General features: G+C 39.4%; 1 protein-coding gene across 9 annotated transcripts in view; it reads right to left on the bottom strand.

Annotated features, from left to right (window-relative positions):
* Nucleotides 1-565: 565 nt before the first annotated feature.
* YES1 (YES proto-oncogene 1, Src family tyrosine kinase) overlaps nt 566-16,422 on the bottom strand; it is a 90,760-nt gene continuing 74,903 nt past the window's right edge. For all 9 annotated transcript variants that reach the window (XM_054460318.2, XM_063653470.1, XM_054460319.2 and 6 more), the window contains 3 exons: nt 15,669-15,822; nt 11,618-11,749; nt 566-3,454 (listed from right to left, as the gene is read on the bottom strand). In XM_054460318.2, coding sequence (XP_054316293.1) covers nt 3,246-3,454; nt 11,618-11,749; nt 15,669-15,822 — 495 coding nt within the window. In that variant the 3' untranslated portion in view covers nt 566-3,245. The remainder of the gene's footprint in view (nt 3,455-11,617; nt 11,750-15,668; nt 15,823-16,422) is intronic.

The following is a 16,422-nucleotide window of genomic DNA, read 5'->3' as shown; positions in this document are numbered from 1 at the left end:
AATTGAGGAACTATTGCTATACTACAAAAATAAATGTTCACTAAATGAAGTGTTTTAGAAATCAGAGAAAAAGCTAATAATTTTGTAATTAACACTTATTGAAAATAAATGCTTTTGAATGACCATTCAAAATTTAGTATTAGACAATTTTATTTTCATTATCCTATATAATTATAAAACGCAGAGATAAGGCTCATTTTTTTTTCTTTTTTAGAAAATTAAGCCCCTTAATTTATAATAAAACTGGTCATTCTATTTTATATTCTTCACATAGATTGTGAATAGCTACACTCAAATTAGTTAGGTTTCTGCATTAACTGTATTTGCTGGTATAATTTTAAAAAGAAGAAAATACTTGTAAAAATAATGTCACTCACTTGACATAGAAAATTGACCACAAAGAATGAGTTCAATAATGTTCTGAATTTAATAAAGGATTGATTAAATTCTGCTCAGTAGTTACAAGTAACTGAACATTTTTTTCTCAATGGAAGAATAAATTCAGAATGTATCAATTTTTAAAAAACAAATGAGAATATGAATAGCAACTAAAACGATTAATAGGTGCATTCAATGAGAATTTTTTATTTCAATTATCCACAAAACAATATTACAATACTTTATAAAAATATTAAGTTTAGGCTACCATTATTTATTTAAAAAAGTGTGCTAGAAGGCTGTTTTTGCCAACTTGCTTTTTTGGTAAGGGTTAATTCCACATTAAGACACTGAAGACGAAAAGCTGTTGGAAAAAATCTTCAAATTTACAAAGTTGTTTTTCTTGGCAATTTAAAAATACAGAACAATTTAAAATGAATACACATTAAGTTAGTGTTTTATCCCTACTATACAATTGTTATTATATAAGGAACTGCTCCATTCAGTTAAAACCTAATGAATACCATCAACTTTTCCTGGCTTACTTTCCTGATTAGATTTAGTACATAAACAATTTTGTTACCTTTTGAATATGCTTAGAAAAATTACAATATCATAGTTCACATAAAGCCCTTAAAAAATCTCATGTCACAAGTTGTTGACAAGAGGAAATAATGACAGCACTCTTCTTAGGAAGACCCTCTTGGTAGAGAGTGTCAATACCTAGCAGGTTACGTAAACAGAAAAAACAACCACAATTTTTAGTACCAGAACCATTGCCAACTTGCATGAAGTCCATCTGTCACATTTTAAAATGGTTTGAATTTGAACATATATGCCATGGGACAGAATTTCGAATCTGATGATTAAAATCAGGTAAATAATGATAGTTAAGAATTATATCCTGAAAATAGAGGGGCCTAATATAAGGCTTAATTTAAGGTGTGACTATATGAGAGTATTTTAAAACATATACACCAGACCTTCATTTTATTCATCAATTTTTCCTTTGCTAGACACTTAAACCACTAATGCTGCTATTCAAATCTGTATTTTGAAATTACTGAGTTACTCTGAAAAATTAGTCTTATTTTGTATGTTTCACTTTTGCACTTTAGGGTAAAAACTGTCCCCTTTTCACCACCGTTAATATTCAGAATAAGTTTTCCTCCCCAAATCAACCATTTAATGTATTCTAAAAGGGAAAAAATGACCACCATTACGTAGACTTTAAAAGTGAATGTAGGCCAGGCACAGTGGCTCATGCCTGTAATCCCAGCACTTTGGGAGGCTGAGGTGGGCAGATCACAAGGTCAGGAGATCAAGACCATCCCGGCTAACACGGTGAAACCCCGTCTCTACTAAAAATACAAAAAACTAGCCGGGCGTGGTGGTGGGCGCCTGTAGTCCCAGCTACTCGGGAGGCTGAGGCAGGAGAATGGTGTGAACCTGGGAGGCGGAGCTTGCAGTGAGCTGACATCGTGCCACTGCACTCCAGCCTGGATGACAGAGCGAGACTCCGTCTCAAAAAAGAAAAAAAAAAAAAAAAAAGTGAACGTAGATTCAAACATGATTTGAAAACTGGAGTTCTAAAAATGTTTTACATAAAAGCCATATCCCACTGGAATGAATGTGAAGCCATAATTTCATTATTTTGAACAAATACCCATTTAGTGTGTAAGAAAAATTAGTTTTATAGTTATACCTTATAACTCTTCGAAGTCTCAGAATATAGCTAAGTGAGGAGCTCTGAGTGCCAGCAAAGCCATTCTGTCACTCCATGACATCAACATTAAACATTACATTCCATCCCTCTAACTTGTAAAACTTTCACATTTTCTTTTCTTGTATTTCTTTTAAATACATTTTCCTCTCTGTTCATCTATATTCACCATGAGCAAAAGTGCATTCAAGTCCCTGATCTGGTCATATTTTCTATTTGTGGCACCCATCCCCATAAGGACATATAAGCAATATCTCACAGTACCAAGTCTATTTTTTAAAAAGGACTTTTTAAATGCTGGGTCTTACTTTGCATGCTATCTAAAGATTAAAACATTTCCCCTTTGATTGGACAGTAGTTTCAATTATATATTGCCTTAAAAAATCAATGCAACCTCATACAAGATTAACTCACTTTCTAGTTACTTTCATTATTCTAAGTCAAACTCTTCAGAAAAGGACTGAAGTGAAAAAGTTCTTATTCTTTCAGTTCCATGAATATGAATATTAATGTACTGCATTATACTTTCAAATTCCTCTTCTGTGGTCTAAAATTTAATCAAGTTTGAGATCCTGTTTATATTCCTTTTGAAAAACCTGGCCCATGTCCATGCAAAAGAAAGCATATATTAAGATTGCATACTGACTGTTTAACTTAGAAAAAACTTTTGAGAATAATAAATGAAAGAAACTTTAAAAAACTGGAATGGAATTATTTGGTCCCATGATATTCCTTAATTTTAGATTTTATTATGGTACAGCTTTTTATCTCTCAAGTTTTATCTGTAACAATAAATAATATTCTTTGAGCAATTCTGACTTTGGGGAAAAAAAGAAAGGAAATTATTTATAAACAAGCAGTAGCCTCACTGTCCTTCATTACCATGCTGTCACCCACACTGTCATCAGTATCTTAGCTCTATTTTCTTTGGACCCTGAAATACGTTGGAAAATTCATCATTGGTACATTAGAGTTTAATACTTGGGGGAAAAAAAAGTGGTTTTGTGCAACCATATCTGGGATTCCAGTTTACCATTAAAAACATGCAGAGTAAAGAAGATTTTCTTCTTTTGATTCCTGTAGAAAATCTACACAAGTTCTTTACATTTTGGCAGATTTGTGCATATAAAATAGGCTACTTGAATTATAAATTTTCTCCTGGCTGGTACTGTGGCTCTGTAGCAGTGAAGTAGTCTTCCAAGAAGGACTGAATATATTCAAATGTTGGTCTTTCATCAGGGTCCTTCTTCCAACACAGATTCATCAATTCATGGAGGGATTCTGGACAGCCCTGAGGGCACGGCATCCTGTATCCTCGCTCCACTTGTTCCAGTACTTCACGGTTCACCATACCTAACACACAAGATTAAAACATTAAAGAACAATGGTCCTAACTACCACTAGGAAAACATAACAAACCCCCTAGCCACTAATTGATTCAAAGTATATTATTTAGTGAAATAATTCTTTTAACAAAGCAACAAAATAAATTTTAAACGTGAGAATATCAAGAAGAGCTTAGAAAATGTTAATCTATGTTTTAACATGTCTAATTTTTCATTCCATCTTATATTTTTAATACTAATGTCTTCAAAAGCCAACCCCATTTGATTAATAAGAATTTAGGGTGCCACTATGAGGTACTGGTACTTTCTAATATTAACATTTAACAATGACCAAACTTGGGTTACTGAGGAATGGTGGCAAGATCCTGTCTGAAAGAACTTCAAAACAGAAATTCAGAAGAAAGTTCTAGTCTTGGTTTTGCCAAATATACTAACTACATAACTTTATATTGAATTACTTCTGTGAAACAGTTTCCTTATCTAATATCACCTGTTTGACTTTCTTCAAGATATTACACAGTTCCTTTCTTGTATTCCTTTGTAATCCCCCCTTCCTCAATCCCCTGATCAGCAGTTCACCCCATCTTATCACAGGACAGCAAAATGCCTCTTTTTCCAAATTCTTCCTGACAGTGTCTCACTAAGCCAGCAACTCCATGTCACTTCCTATCTCCCGCATCACCTTCCCTGCCCACCTGCAAGTCAGGCCGTCCCTCGTATCTCTTGGAAACTATCAAGCAATCAGGAATGATATTTAAAATAGTCTATGATTCTCTAAAGAAAATGTAATGGGGTTAAATCATTATTATTTAGATTTTTAGTTTTTTTTTGAGGAATAAGTGATTTCTCAAAATACATTTTTTAAACTATTAAAAAAACTCTACATGACATTACTTTGAAACTCAATACTTAAAAGGAAGTTTTCTGAGCTTTTCTTCTAACTAGGTACTGTCATCTTCATAAGTGAAATCCGGCCGGGCGATCACCTGAGGTCAGGAGTTCAAAACCAGCCTTGCCAACATGGTGAAACCGCGACTCTACAAAATACAAAAATGAGCTGGGCATGATGGCAGGTGCCTGTAATCCCAGCTACTTGGGAAGCTGAGGTGGGAGAATCACCTGAACGGGAGGCGGAGGTTGCAGTGAGCTGAGATTGCACCATAGCACTCCAGCCTGGGTGACAGAGCGAGACTCCATCTCGGGGGGTGGGGAAGTGAAATATCCAGTACATTTTACTAACAATGGAAATACAACTAGAAGTTGTTGGGGGAAGGAGAAAAGGAGTAAGGGAATTAATATTCAGTGAGGGCTTACTATAATTGAACTTCTTTTCCATTCTGTGTTCTTTTATTTTATGCTTATTATTTTAATTGACTGTTAGGATTAAGCAATCCAAATAAGCCGGAACCTATGAAAATAACTTCTAATTACCAATAAGCTTTCATTCAAAACTTCATTCAAAGGCCGGGTGCAGTGGCTCATGCCTGTAATCCCAGCACTTTGGGAGGCCGAGGCAGGCAGATCACGAGGTCAAGAGATCGAGACCATCCTGGCCAACACGGTGAAACCCCGTCTCTACTAAAAATACAAAAAATTAGCTGGGCATGGTGGCGGGCGCCTGTAGTCCCAGCTACTTGGAAGGCTGAGGCAGGAGAATCGCTTGAACTCGGGAGGTGGAGGTTGCAGTGAGCCAAGATTGTGCCACTGCACTCTAGCCTGGGTGACAGAATGGGACTCCATCTCAAAAAAACAAAAACAAAAACAACTTCACTCTTCAGAATTTTCTGATAATTAGAACTATTAAATTATTTTATGCCACCTGGGCATGGTGGTTCACACCTGTAATCCCAGCACTTTGGGAGGCTGAGTGGGCGGATCACCTGAGGTCAGGAGTTTGAGACCAACCTGGCCAACATGGCGAAACTCCATCTGTACTAAAAATATAAAAACTAACTGGGCATGGTGGGCACACGCCTGTAATCCCAGCTACTCGGGAGGCTGAGGCAGGAGAATCACTTGAACCCGGGAGGCGGAGGCTGCAGTGAGCAGAGATTGCACCACTGCACTCCAGCCTGGGTGACAAAGCAAGACTCCATCTCAAAAAAAAAAAAAAAAAAAAAAAAAAATTCACATGGTAAATACTTAGCATACTGTCAATAAATGTAAGGATTTCATACCTGTTAGCATTTATCAAGGTTTATTACTATCCTCAAATAAGATGAGTAAACAGGCGCTGCTGCTTTGAAATGGACAATCTGCTGTAAGAAGAGTATGCAATGGATCGATCCATGCTACATGTGGAAAGTTCTTTCCAAATCCTCTTAAAATCGTCAAAGAAAAACAATGAATGATAAAGTATCTCTTTTTCTTCTTTAAAGATGGGTAATCTACAAATTGTTTATATTCTGATTATCATCCGAATACTTAACTAGAATATCCTGATCATATAAATTTTTATGCATTTTGAAGCTATGTAGTTATATAGCTTATTTTGGATTTTTATGTTTCCCTGTTGAACTGACCCTTTTATTATTATGAAATGTCCCTTTTTGTCCGTGGTACTATTTCTTGCCTTAAAGTCTACTGCTATCTAGGCTTTCTTCAGTTAGGATTTGCAGAGTATAACTTTCCCATCCTTTTAATTTCAGTCTCCTAAAATACCTTAAAGTATGCATCTTATAAATACCATTATAGTATTTGTGTATGTGTTTAAAATCCAGTCTTCTTTTTTTATTGGAATGTTTAGTGTACCTAAATGTCATTTAATTATGGATGTAGTTGGGCTGAATTCTACCATCCTGATCTTTGTTCCATCTATTCGTTTCTCCTCTCTTGCTTTTTAATTTGATTAAACAAGCATTTTTCAATGTTCAATTTTTTCTCTCCTCTGTTGGCTTTTTATCTTCTCTTCTTGTTATTTTATTAGTTATCATTGAGACTACAATATGCTTCCTTGGTTTATTATATTTTACTCAAAATAAGTACTTTCACCTGTTCCAAACTTAGAACGGTTTACCTCTTATTCCTTGACCCCCTCTACCCTTTGTGTTATTGTCACAGTCTATTTTTATATACATTATAAATTTGGTAAGATTTTTTATTGTTGGTGTTTTAGATCAGCAGTTTTCCCCCAAGCACTTTAAAGACATAATTTCACTCTTTCCTGGCTTCCATATCTGAGGAAAAGTTAGCTGTCTGACTGTTGTTCCTGTGTAGATAATATATAGGCTGAGTATCCCTTATCTGAAATGTTTGGGACCAGAAGTGTTTCTGATTTTGGATTTTTTTGGATTTTGGAATATTTGCATATACATAATGAGATATCTTAAGGGATGGGACCCAAGTCTAAACATAAAATTCATTTATGAGCCAGGCACGGTGGCTTGCACCTGTAATCCCAGCACTTTGAGAGGACAGGGCAGGCAAATCGCTTGAGCCCAGGATTTTGAGACCATCCTGGTCAACGTGGTGAGACCCTGTCTCTACAAAAATTAGCTAGGTGGATGGCACACACCTGTGGTCTCAGCTACTTGGGAGGCTGAGGTGGGAGGATCACCTGAGCCTAGGGAGGTAGAGGCTGCAGTGAGCCCTGGTTGTGCCACTGCACTCCAGCCTGGGTGACAGAGACCCTGTCTCAAAAAAAAAAAAAATTCATTTATGTTTCATATACACCTTATACATATAGCCTGAAGGTAATTTTACATAATTTAAAAAATAATTTTCTGCACAAAACAAAATTTTGATGACATTTTGACTGTGACCTGTCACATGAGGATGGGTGTGGAATTTTCCATTTGTGGTGTTATGTCAATGCTCAAAAAGTTTTGGATTTTGGAGCATTTCGGATTTTTTTTTCTTTGAGATGAAGTCTTGCTCTGCTGCCCAAGCTGGAGTGCAGTGACGCAATCTTGGCTCATTGCAACCTCTGCCTCCCAGGTTCAAGTGATTCTCCTGCCTCAGCCTCCAAGTAGCTGGTACTACAGGTGTGCGCCACCATGCCCAGCTAATTTTTGTATTTTTAGTAGAGATGGGGTTTCACTATGTTGGCCAGGCTGGTCTCAAACTCCTGGCCTCGTGATCCACTGGCCTCGGCCTCCCAAAGTGCTGGGATTACAGGCCTGAGCCACTGCGCCTGGCTGCATTTCGGATTTTTGAATTAGGAATGCTCAATCCGCACCACTTCCTTATGGCTGTTTGGCTTTGATTTTTGTAATTTGACCATGATATGTTTGCTTGAATTTCACTGAGTTTACTTTTCTTGTTTGAGGTTCACTTAATCTGTGGGTTAGTATTTTATCATATTTAGAAGATTTTTAGCCATTACTTTTTTAAAATGTTGTTACTGTTTCATTTTTTTTCTCTTCTGCTTCTGGGACTCCATAAACTAGACCTTTTCACTATGCCCTACTGGTTTCATACATTCTGTTCTGCTTTCTTCCCCATTAGCTTTTATCTATGCATTACCTTGGATACTTTGTTAGTATGTCTGAATCCACTAATCTTGTCTTCTATTATGCCCATCTAGTGAGTACTTAATTTGATATGTTTTCCAGTTCTAAAATTTCCATTTGAGGGCCAGGCGGGGTGGCTCACGCCTGTAATCTCAGCTACTTGGGAGGCTGAGGCAGAAGAATCGCTGGAACCTGGGAGGCGGAGGCTGCAATGAACCAAGATCGTGCCACCGTACTCCAGCCTGGGAGACAGAGCGAGACTCTGTCTCAAAAGAAAATAAATAAATAAATAAATAAATAAATAAATACAATTTCCATTTGATTCTTTTTTTAAAAATAGATTCCAATTCTGCTGAAATTCTCCAGTTTTTCATTATTTTGCAAAACTTTTCTTCTATTTTAACATTCCATATATTGCTATTTTGGAGTGTTTTGCTAACTCCAAGATTTGGATTATCTCAGAGTCTGCTCCTATTGATTTTGAACTTTTTTTTTTTTTTTTTTTTTTTTGAGACAGAGTCTCGCTCTGTCACCCAGGCCAGAGTGCAGCGGCGCGATCTCAGCTCACTGCAACCTCCACCTCCTGGGTTCAAGTGATTCTCCTACCTCAGCCTCCCGAGTAGCTGGGATTACAGGCACCCGCTACCGTGGCTGGCTAATTTTTGTATTTTTAGCAGAGATGAGGTTTTACCATCTTGGCCAGGCTGGTCTCAAACTCCTGACCTTGTGATCCACCCGCCTTGGCCTCCCAATGTGTTGGTATTACAGGCGTGAGCCACAGCGCCCAGCCAGATTTTGAACTCTTGATAATCAGTCATCTCTTCCCTTCTTCATATATCTACTAACTTTTTATTTTGTGCTAGACATTTTGAATCATACACTGTAGGTTATCTGGATCATGTTATCTTTTTCTGAAGGATGTTCAGTTTAATTCCATTTGTAATTTACCAGCAGATCACCTAGTTGTTAGGGCTTAGTTTTGCTCAGTTTTGCCCTTTCTCCTAGGGTATGGACTTTCTGGGGTCTCAACAAAAAGCCTAGGGTATTCTCCAACATCTATCCAGTTTGGCTGGGCAAGAACTCCTCAGCACTCTGTAGCCTCTGAACTCTGCTTGACTCCCCAGCCTCCTAGTGGCTATTTTCTGTTAGGTCTCCCAGAGACTCTCCCTGTGTATGTGCAGATTAAAACTGACCAAGGACCCAAGGGGATTTTTTTTTTTTTTTTTTTTTGAGACAGGGTCTTGCTCTGTTGCCCAGGCTGGAGTGCAGTGGTGCAATCATAGCTCACTGCAGCTTCAAATTCCTGGGCTCAAGCGATCCACCCACCTTAGCCTCCCAAAGTACTGGGATTATAGGAGTGAGTCACCACGCCCAACTGGAATTTTAAAGCAGAATTTTAGAGTTCTTTCCCTATGGTTCCTTCTCTGGGACCCTGTCCTTCAGATCCCAGCACTAGGATCTCTGCCTCCTTTGCTTAATAAGACTTATGCTTTCTGTCTGGGTTTTACTGCCCTATGCTATTTTAGAAAATGCCTTCAGAAAAGCCAGTATAAATGGCCTTCCTTGATGCAACGTCCTATCAGTTCTTTTACATATTTTATTTAACTTTTGTAGTTGTTTACAGTGCTATAGTAAGTTGGATATTAGCCTCTCCATCACAGCTAAAACTGAAAGTTCCTCATGGTTATACATTTAAACTGAAACTATGTTGCATGGCTGTGTTGTTTTTTCTAGCCCTGTTTGCAGGTGTGGTATAGGCAGAGTTGGATTTATTTAGTGTGGTGATTTTGCTAAGCAATGATGATGAAATCAGAGAAGGGTGAAGGGCAAGGTAACTGCAAAGGAGTGATTATACTGCTTCACTAGGGAATTTAAGGAGTAGAATGGTTTCATGAAGGGGATGAGAAGCAGGAAAAGGCAGAAACAGTGGAGTAAAGATCCTGGTAGCATCAAGAAATTGCTAGGATTGGGGTAGAGGGAGTTATCTAGAAAGATGGCAAGTGGTGGTCAGAAAGTAGATGCATGAAATAGATTTTGAAAGGGTTGCAGTTATTGGTAATGTTAAGGTTTAAGGTATGAAGATGGAAAGACTGGCTAAGGTAGAGTGAAAGACAAGATTACACAGGAGAAGAGTTCAAGCTACAAGAGACCAGGGTAATAGAAAAATCATCACCATGTGTATTAAGATGACAATGAGTTAAGACAGGAGAGGAGTTTTGTTGGAGAGGACAATGGTGAGTCATTAAAAGAGAATAACTTGAATGGTATCAGTGAATAACAGCAACCAGACAAAGTGGGTGATAAAATTTAATGGCATTAGATCTACAGTTGGAGATATTAGGGAAGAGGAATATGTTAGATAATATGCAAAACCCATAAGATTAGCAAAACAGTTTTTCCTAAAGATTAAATTTTATATGCTTTCACTCTCAACATTAGGATACTTCAGTAGAAGAGTTTGAGAAGTAACAAACTAAAGTAATACTCAATGATAGCTGAATTTCAAATGAGCTAAAATTTCTCCTTCCCCCTAGAAACTATATAAATCTCTTAATTTTGAGGCTGGGCGCGGTGGCTCACGCCTGTAATCCCAGCACTTTGGGAGGCCAAGGCGGGCAGATCACAAGTTCAGGAGATCGATACCATCCTGGTTAACACAGTGAAACCCCGTCTCTACTAAAAATACAAAAAATTAGCTTGGTGTGGTGGCGGGTGCCTGTAGTCCTAGCTACCCGGGAGGCTGAGGCAGGAGAATGGTGTGAACCTGGGAGGTGGAGGCTGCAGTAAGCTGAGATGGTGCCACTGCACTCCAGCCTGGGCGACAGAGCGAGACTCCGTCTCAAAAAAAAAAAAAAAAAAAAAAAAATGTCTCTTAATTTTGAAAGGGAAACTTTTTTATTTTTCCTCTTTATTAATGGCAGATATATTTTTTAAAGTGCTGGTTTATAAATAGGTTTTGTTAGGAGAAACAAAACAAGAAAAGGATCTCAAAATAATCTACTGAAGAAAACAAGGCAAGTACATATTTAAAAAAATATACCAGGATGGGCACAGTGGCTCACGCCTGTAATCCCAGCACTTTGGGAGGCCTAGGCAGGTGGATCACCTGAGGTCAGGAGTTCGAGACCAGCTTAGCCAACATGGCAAAACCCCATTCTCTACTAAAAATACAAAAAATTAGCTGGGCGTGGTGGCGGGTGCCTGTAATCCCAGCTACTTGGGAGGCTGAGGCAGGAGAATTGCTTGAACCCGGCAGCCAGAGGTTGCAGTGAGCCAGACTGTACCACTGCACTCCAGCCTGGGTGACAGAGAGAGACTCTGTTTAAAAAAAAAAAAAAAAAAAAAACACCAGTCACACTACCAGGAAAGAACAGTTATTTAGGGTATAGGGTGATGAGCCAGGATATTTAAGATATGTTTATTATCTGAGAGAACAATAAGAGGCCCTTTTGGAAAATGTCCTGAGAAAGCTGAGGTGAATGTGGGGCATATCTCATGTGCTCACCCTGTCAAGGATCGTGGCTTTCATTGACTGTTACCCATCCAATGCCACAGTTACCCATGCAATGCCACAGTAAAGGGAAGGAGTGGGGAGAGGGAGAGGCAGGGGGACTATGAGAAGAAATAAAGACCTTCTCCCTGCTTACACTTCTGTTCCTAATAAACTCCTGATAAAGCCACTCATGAGATAACCAAGAGCTAATAAAATGCAAGCTTACCTGGATATGGCACTCGGCCCTTTGTTACCAGTTCTGTCTGCAGAATTCCAAATGACCAGACATCAGACTTTATTGTAAACCGACCATACAGTGCAGCTTCAGGAGCTGTCCATTTGATTGGAAATTTTGCACCTAAAATATTGACCATCTTGCTTAATTGTTTTTTAAAAATCTATTTGTGTAAACATAGCATATGCAGGGCTAATGTTCTGTCAATATCTCTACTGTAGTCATCAGTGTCAATTCTTTAAATGTACAAGATACATGGAATAAAAATTCTTTAATTTTTAAAATTCATATTGAAATAAATCACATTTCTTCCTGATTACATAGCTGGTGATATAAAAAATAAGTTGGCTGTGGGAACAGAAAACAATTTAAGAAAATAGAGGTTGAAGCTCTAGTAAGCCAAAGATATGTGTTATAATATGGGTAACTTTTAAGTACAGTCTGGCACCTAATAGCTATAGTTAACTATTGGTTGATGAGTGAATATTCTATTGAGTTATAATGTCTATGGGTTTTCAACCATAATCTCTTTCCTACTTTTTACATCGTTCTGGAAAATTTTATTGTACTACTTTTAAAAGCCCATGTTAATTAACTCAAATATTTACTGTATATCTTTTTTGTGGAGGGCATTATGCTAATCATTATGGAAACCTAAAAAGCATGGCTTTTGGCCGGGTGCGGTGGCACAAGCCTGTAATCCCAGCACTTTGGGAGGCCGAGGTGGGCGGATCATGAGGTCAGGAGATCGAGACCATCCTGGCTAACATGATGAAACCCTGTCTCTACTAAAAACACAAAAAATTAGCCAGGCGAGGTGGTGGGAGCCTGTAGTCCTAGCTACTCGGGAGGCTGAGGCAGGAGAATGGCGTGAATCCAGGAGGCGGAGCTTGCAGTGAGCCAAGATCACACCATTGCACTCCAGCCTGGCCAACAGAGTGAGACTCCGTCTCAAAAAAAAAAAAAAAAAGCATGGCTTTCATGAAGTTTATAAACTTGCTGCGGAAATAAGATTATAGGTGTCTTACATTCTTTATATGTGTTTGTAGATAATGTTTTAAAACAGAGTTGTTTCGATATTTAGACAAACAGATGATCAATTTGCCTTGGCACAATTACAAAATGTTTTATTTAAAAAGTGGCAGGAGGTTGGGCACAGTGGCTCACGCCTATAATCCCAACAATTTGAGAGGCCGAGGTGGGCAGATCACCTAAGGTCAGGAGTTCAAGACCAGCCGGGCCAACACGGTGAAACCCTGTCTCTACCAAAAACACAAAACTTAGCCAGGCGTGGTGGCGCATGCCTGTAATCCCAGCTACTCGGGAGGCTGAGGCAGGAGAATTGCTTGAACCTGGGGGGCAGAGGTTGCAGTGAGCCAAGATCATGCCACTTCACTCCAGTCTGGGCAGAAAAGCAAAACTTGGCCAGGTGTGGCGGCTCACGCCTGTAATCCCAGCATTTTGGGAGGCCGAGGTGGGCAGATCATGAGGTCAGGAGATTGAGACCATCCTGGCTAACATGGTGAAACCCCATCTCTACTAAAAATACAAAAAAAAAAAAAATTAGCCAGGCATGGTGGCAGGCACCTGTAGTCCCAGCTACTTGGGAGGCTGAGGCAGGAGAATGGTGTGAACCCGGGAGGCGAAGCTTGCAGTGAGCCAAGATCGCACCACTGCACTCCAGCTTGGATGACAGAGTGAAACTCCATCTCAAAAACAAAACAAAACAAAACAAAAAAAACCAGTAGCAACTACAACATCACTAATCATCAGGGAAATGCAAATTAAAACTACCATGAGACACTACCTTACTCCTGTAAGAATGGCCATAATGAAAAAGTAAAAAAAAAAAAAAAAAAAAAAAAATAGATGTTGGTGTGGATGTGGTGAAAGGGGAACATTTTTCCACTGATGGTGGGAATGTAAATTAGTACAACCACTATGGAAAACAGTATGGAAACTCCATAAAGAACTAAAAGTAGAACTACCATTCAATCCAGCAATCCCACTACTGGGTATCTTCCCAAAGGAAATGAAATCAGCCAGGTGTGGTGGCTCACGCCTGTAATCCCAGCGCTTTGGGAAGCCAAGGCGTGTGGATCACCTGAGGTCAGGAGTTTGAGACCAGCGTGGCCAACATGGTGAAACCTTGTCTCTACTAAAATACAAAAATTAGCCAGGCCTGGTGGCAGGTGCCTGTAATCCCAGCTACGGGGGAGGCTGAGGCAGGAGAATCACTTGAACCTGGGAGGTGGAGGTTGCAGTGAGCCGAGATTGTGCCACTGCACTCCAGCCTGGGCAACAGATTGAGACTCTGTCTCAAAGCAAAAAAAAAAAAAAAAAAAAAAAAATCATTGTATGAAAAAGATACATCCACAAACGTTTATAGCAGCACAATTCACAATTGCAGATATGGAGCCAACCTAAATGACCATTGACCAATGAGTGGATTAAAAAAAGTGTGGTATATATACACCATGGTATACTACTCAGCCGTAAAAAGGAATGAAATAATGTCTTTTGCAGAAACTTAGACCGAGCTAGAGGCCATTATTCTAAGTGAAGTAACTCAGGGATGGAAAACCAAATATTGTATGGTCTCACTTAAAAGTGGGGCTAAGCTATGAGGACACAAAGGCATAAGAGTAATATAATGGACTTTGGGGAATAAGGGGGAAAGGTTGAGGGGTGGATAAAAGACTACATGTTGGAAGTGAAACCCTGTCTCTACTGAAAATACAAAAATTAGCTGGGTGTGGTGGTACGAGCCTGTAATCCCAGCTACTCGGGAGGCTGGGGCAGGAGAAAAATTAGCTGGGTGTGGTGGTACGAGCCTGTAATCCCAGCTACTCGGGAGGCTGGGGCAGGAGAATCGCTTGAATCTGGGAGGCCGATGTTGCAGTGAGCCGAGATCGTGCCACTGCACTCCAGCCTGGGCTGGGCGATAGAGTGAGACTCCGTCTCAAAAAAACAAACAAAAAAACCTACATATTGGGTACAGTGGATGCTTGGGTGATGGGTGCACTGAAATCACCACTAAAGAACTAGTTTCCCAAAGACTATTGAAAAAAAAGTGGCAGCTAAAATAAGCCCTAAAGAATGGTTAGGATTTTCACATGTAAAGATTACAGGCCGGGCATGGTGTCTCACGCCTGCAGTCTTAGCACTTTGGGAAGCCAAGGCAGGAGGATTGCTTGAGCCCAGAAGTTCGAGACCAGCTTGGGCAACATGGCAAAACTTCGTCTCTACAAAAAATACAAAGAATTAGTCAGGTGTGGTAGTGTGCACCTGTAGTTCCAGCTACTCAGGAGGCTGAGGTGGGAGGATCACCTGAGCCCCAGGAGGTCAAGGCTGCAGTGAGCTGAAATCACGCCACTATACTCTAGCCTGAGCAACAGAGTGAGACCCTATCTCGAAAAACAACAACAACAACAAACATTACAGATAGGAATGCATTCCAGATGGAGGTAACCGCACAAAAGTATGGAGGTTGAAAGAAAGCACTATGTCTAAAGCAGGGTTTCTCAATCTCAGCACCGCTACCATTTTGGGCCTGATAATTCCGTGTTGTGGCTGGGGAGGTCTTGCCTGCACATTTCTGTACACTGTAGGAGGTTCAGCAGTATACCTGGCCTCTACCCACTAGATGTCAGCAGTAGCCCCCAGGTTGTAACCACCAAAAAAGTAGACATTGTCAGATGTCCCCTGGTGAGTGGCGGTACAGGGCAATATCTCCTCTGACTGAGACCCTCTGGCCTTTCTAGGAAAGAAATTAAAATATATTTGTTGTCATGTCAAAAGAAGTGTAAAGAGGCTACTACTTGCTCTATGTATAATGCAAAGGATACCTAGTCAAGTTCTTTCTTGGAGGAAGTTAACTATCAGAAAGCCATAGTGGTACATGATTTTATGAATGAAATCAATGTCTCTATGACTCTTCTGAGGGAAGCTAAAACAATTCTTATTCTGGAAAACCCTGTATAATCAAGAGAGTTAAGCAAAACATAGAACACTACAAGCTTTTATGTAAAATTAATTTTACCTTGTCTTGCTGTGTATTCATTGTCTTCAATTAACCTTGCTAAACCAAAATCTGCTATTTTGCACACAAGATTTTCTCCTACAAGAATATTAGCAGCCCGAAGATCTCGGTGAATATAGTTCATTCTTTCAATATATGCCATACCATCAGCAATCTTGGAAAGGGAAAAACAAAAAACACAAGACATACGATACAAAGGAAAGCAGAGAGAAGACAATTATGGTTAATGTCAAATTGTGTCACTGAAAATCATTATCTTAGAAGGAGATGATGGTAACAGGGTATAGTCTAGAAGATAACAGGAAAATCAGAAAACATAATAAAAATGCAGGCTAAATTCAGATTTCAAAAATCTAACACTGGCTGGGTACAGTGGCCCACACCTATAATCCCATTAATTTGGGAGGCCAAAGCAGGTGGATCATTTGAGGTCACGAGTTCAAGATCAGCCTGGCCAACACAGTGAAACCCCGTCTCTACTAAAAATACAAACATTAGCTGGATGTGGTGGCACATACCTGTAGTCCCAGCTACTCGGGAGGCTGAGGCAGGAGAATCACTTGAACCCAGGAGGCAAAGGTTGCAGTGAGCCAAGATTGTGCCACTGCACTCCAGCCTGGACAACAGAGCGAGACTCAGCCTCAAAAAAAATAAAACCTAACATTACTCTGAAGACCAAGATTAACCCTCCTAATGTCTTCTTGTGTCAGTGGTTAGGAGAAGAGATAATAAATCACAAGGTAATTTAGTGCCT

The sequence above is a fragment of the Pongo pygmaeus genome, chromosome 17, assembly GCF_028885625.2.
Source record: "Pongo pygmaeus isolate AG05252 chromosome 17, NHGRI_mPonPyg2-v2.0_pri, whole genome shotgun sequence".
Lineage (NCBI taxonomy): Eukaryota > Metazoa > Chordata > Mammalia > Primates > Hominidae > Pongo > Pongo pygmaeus.
The sequence above is the reverse complement of the archived record's forward strand: the minus strand, read 5'-3'. Positions and strand labels throughout refer to the sequence as shown.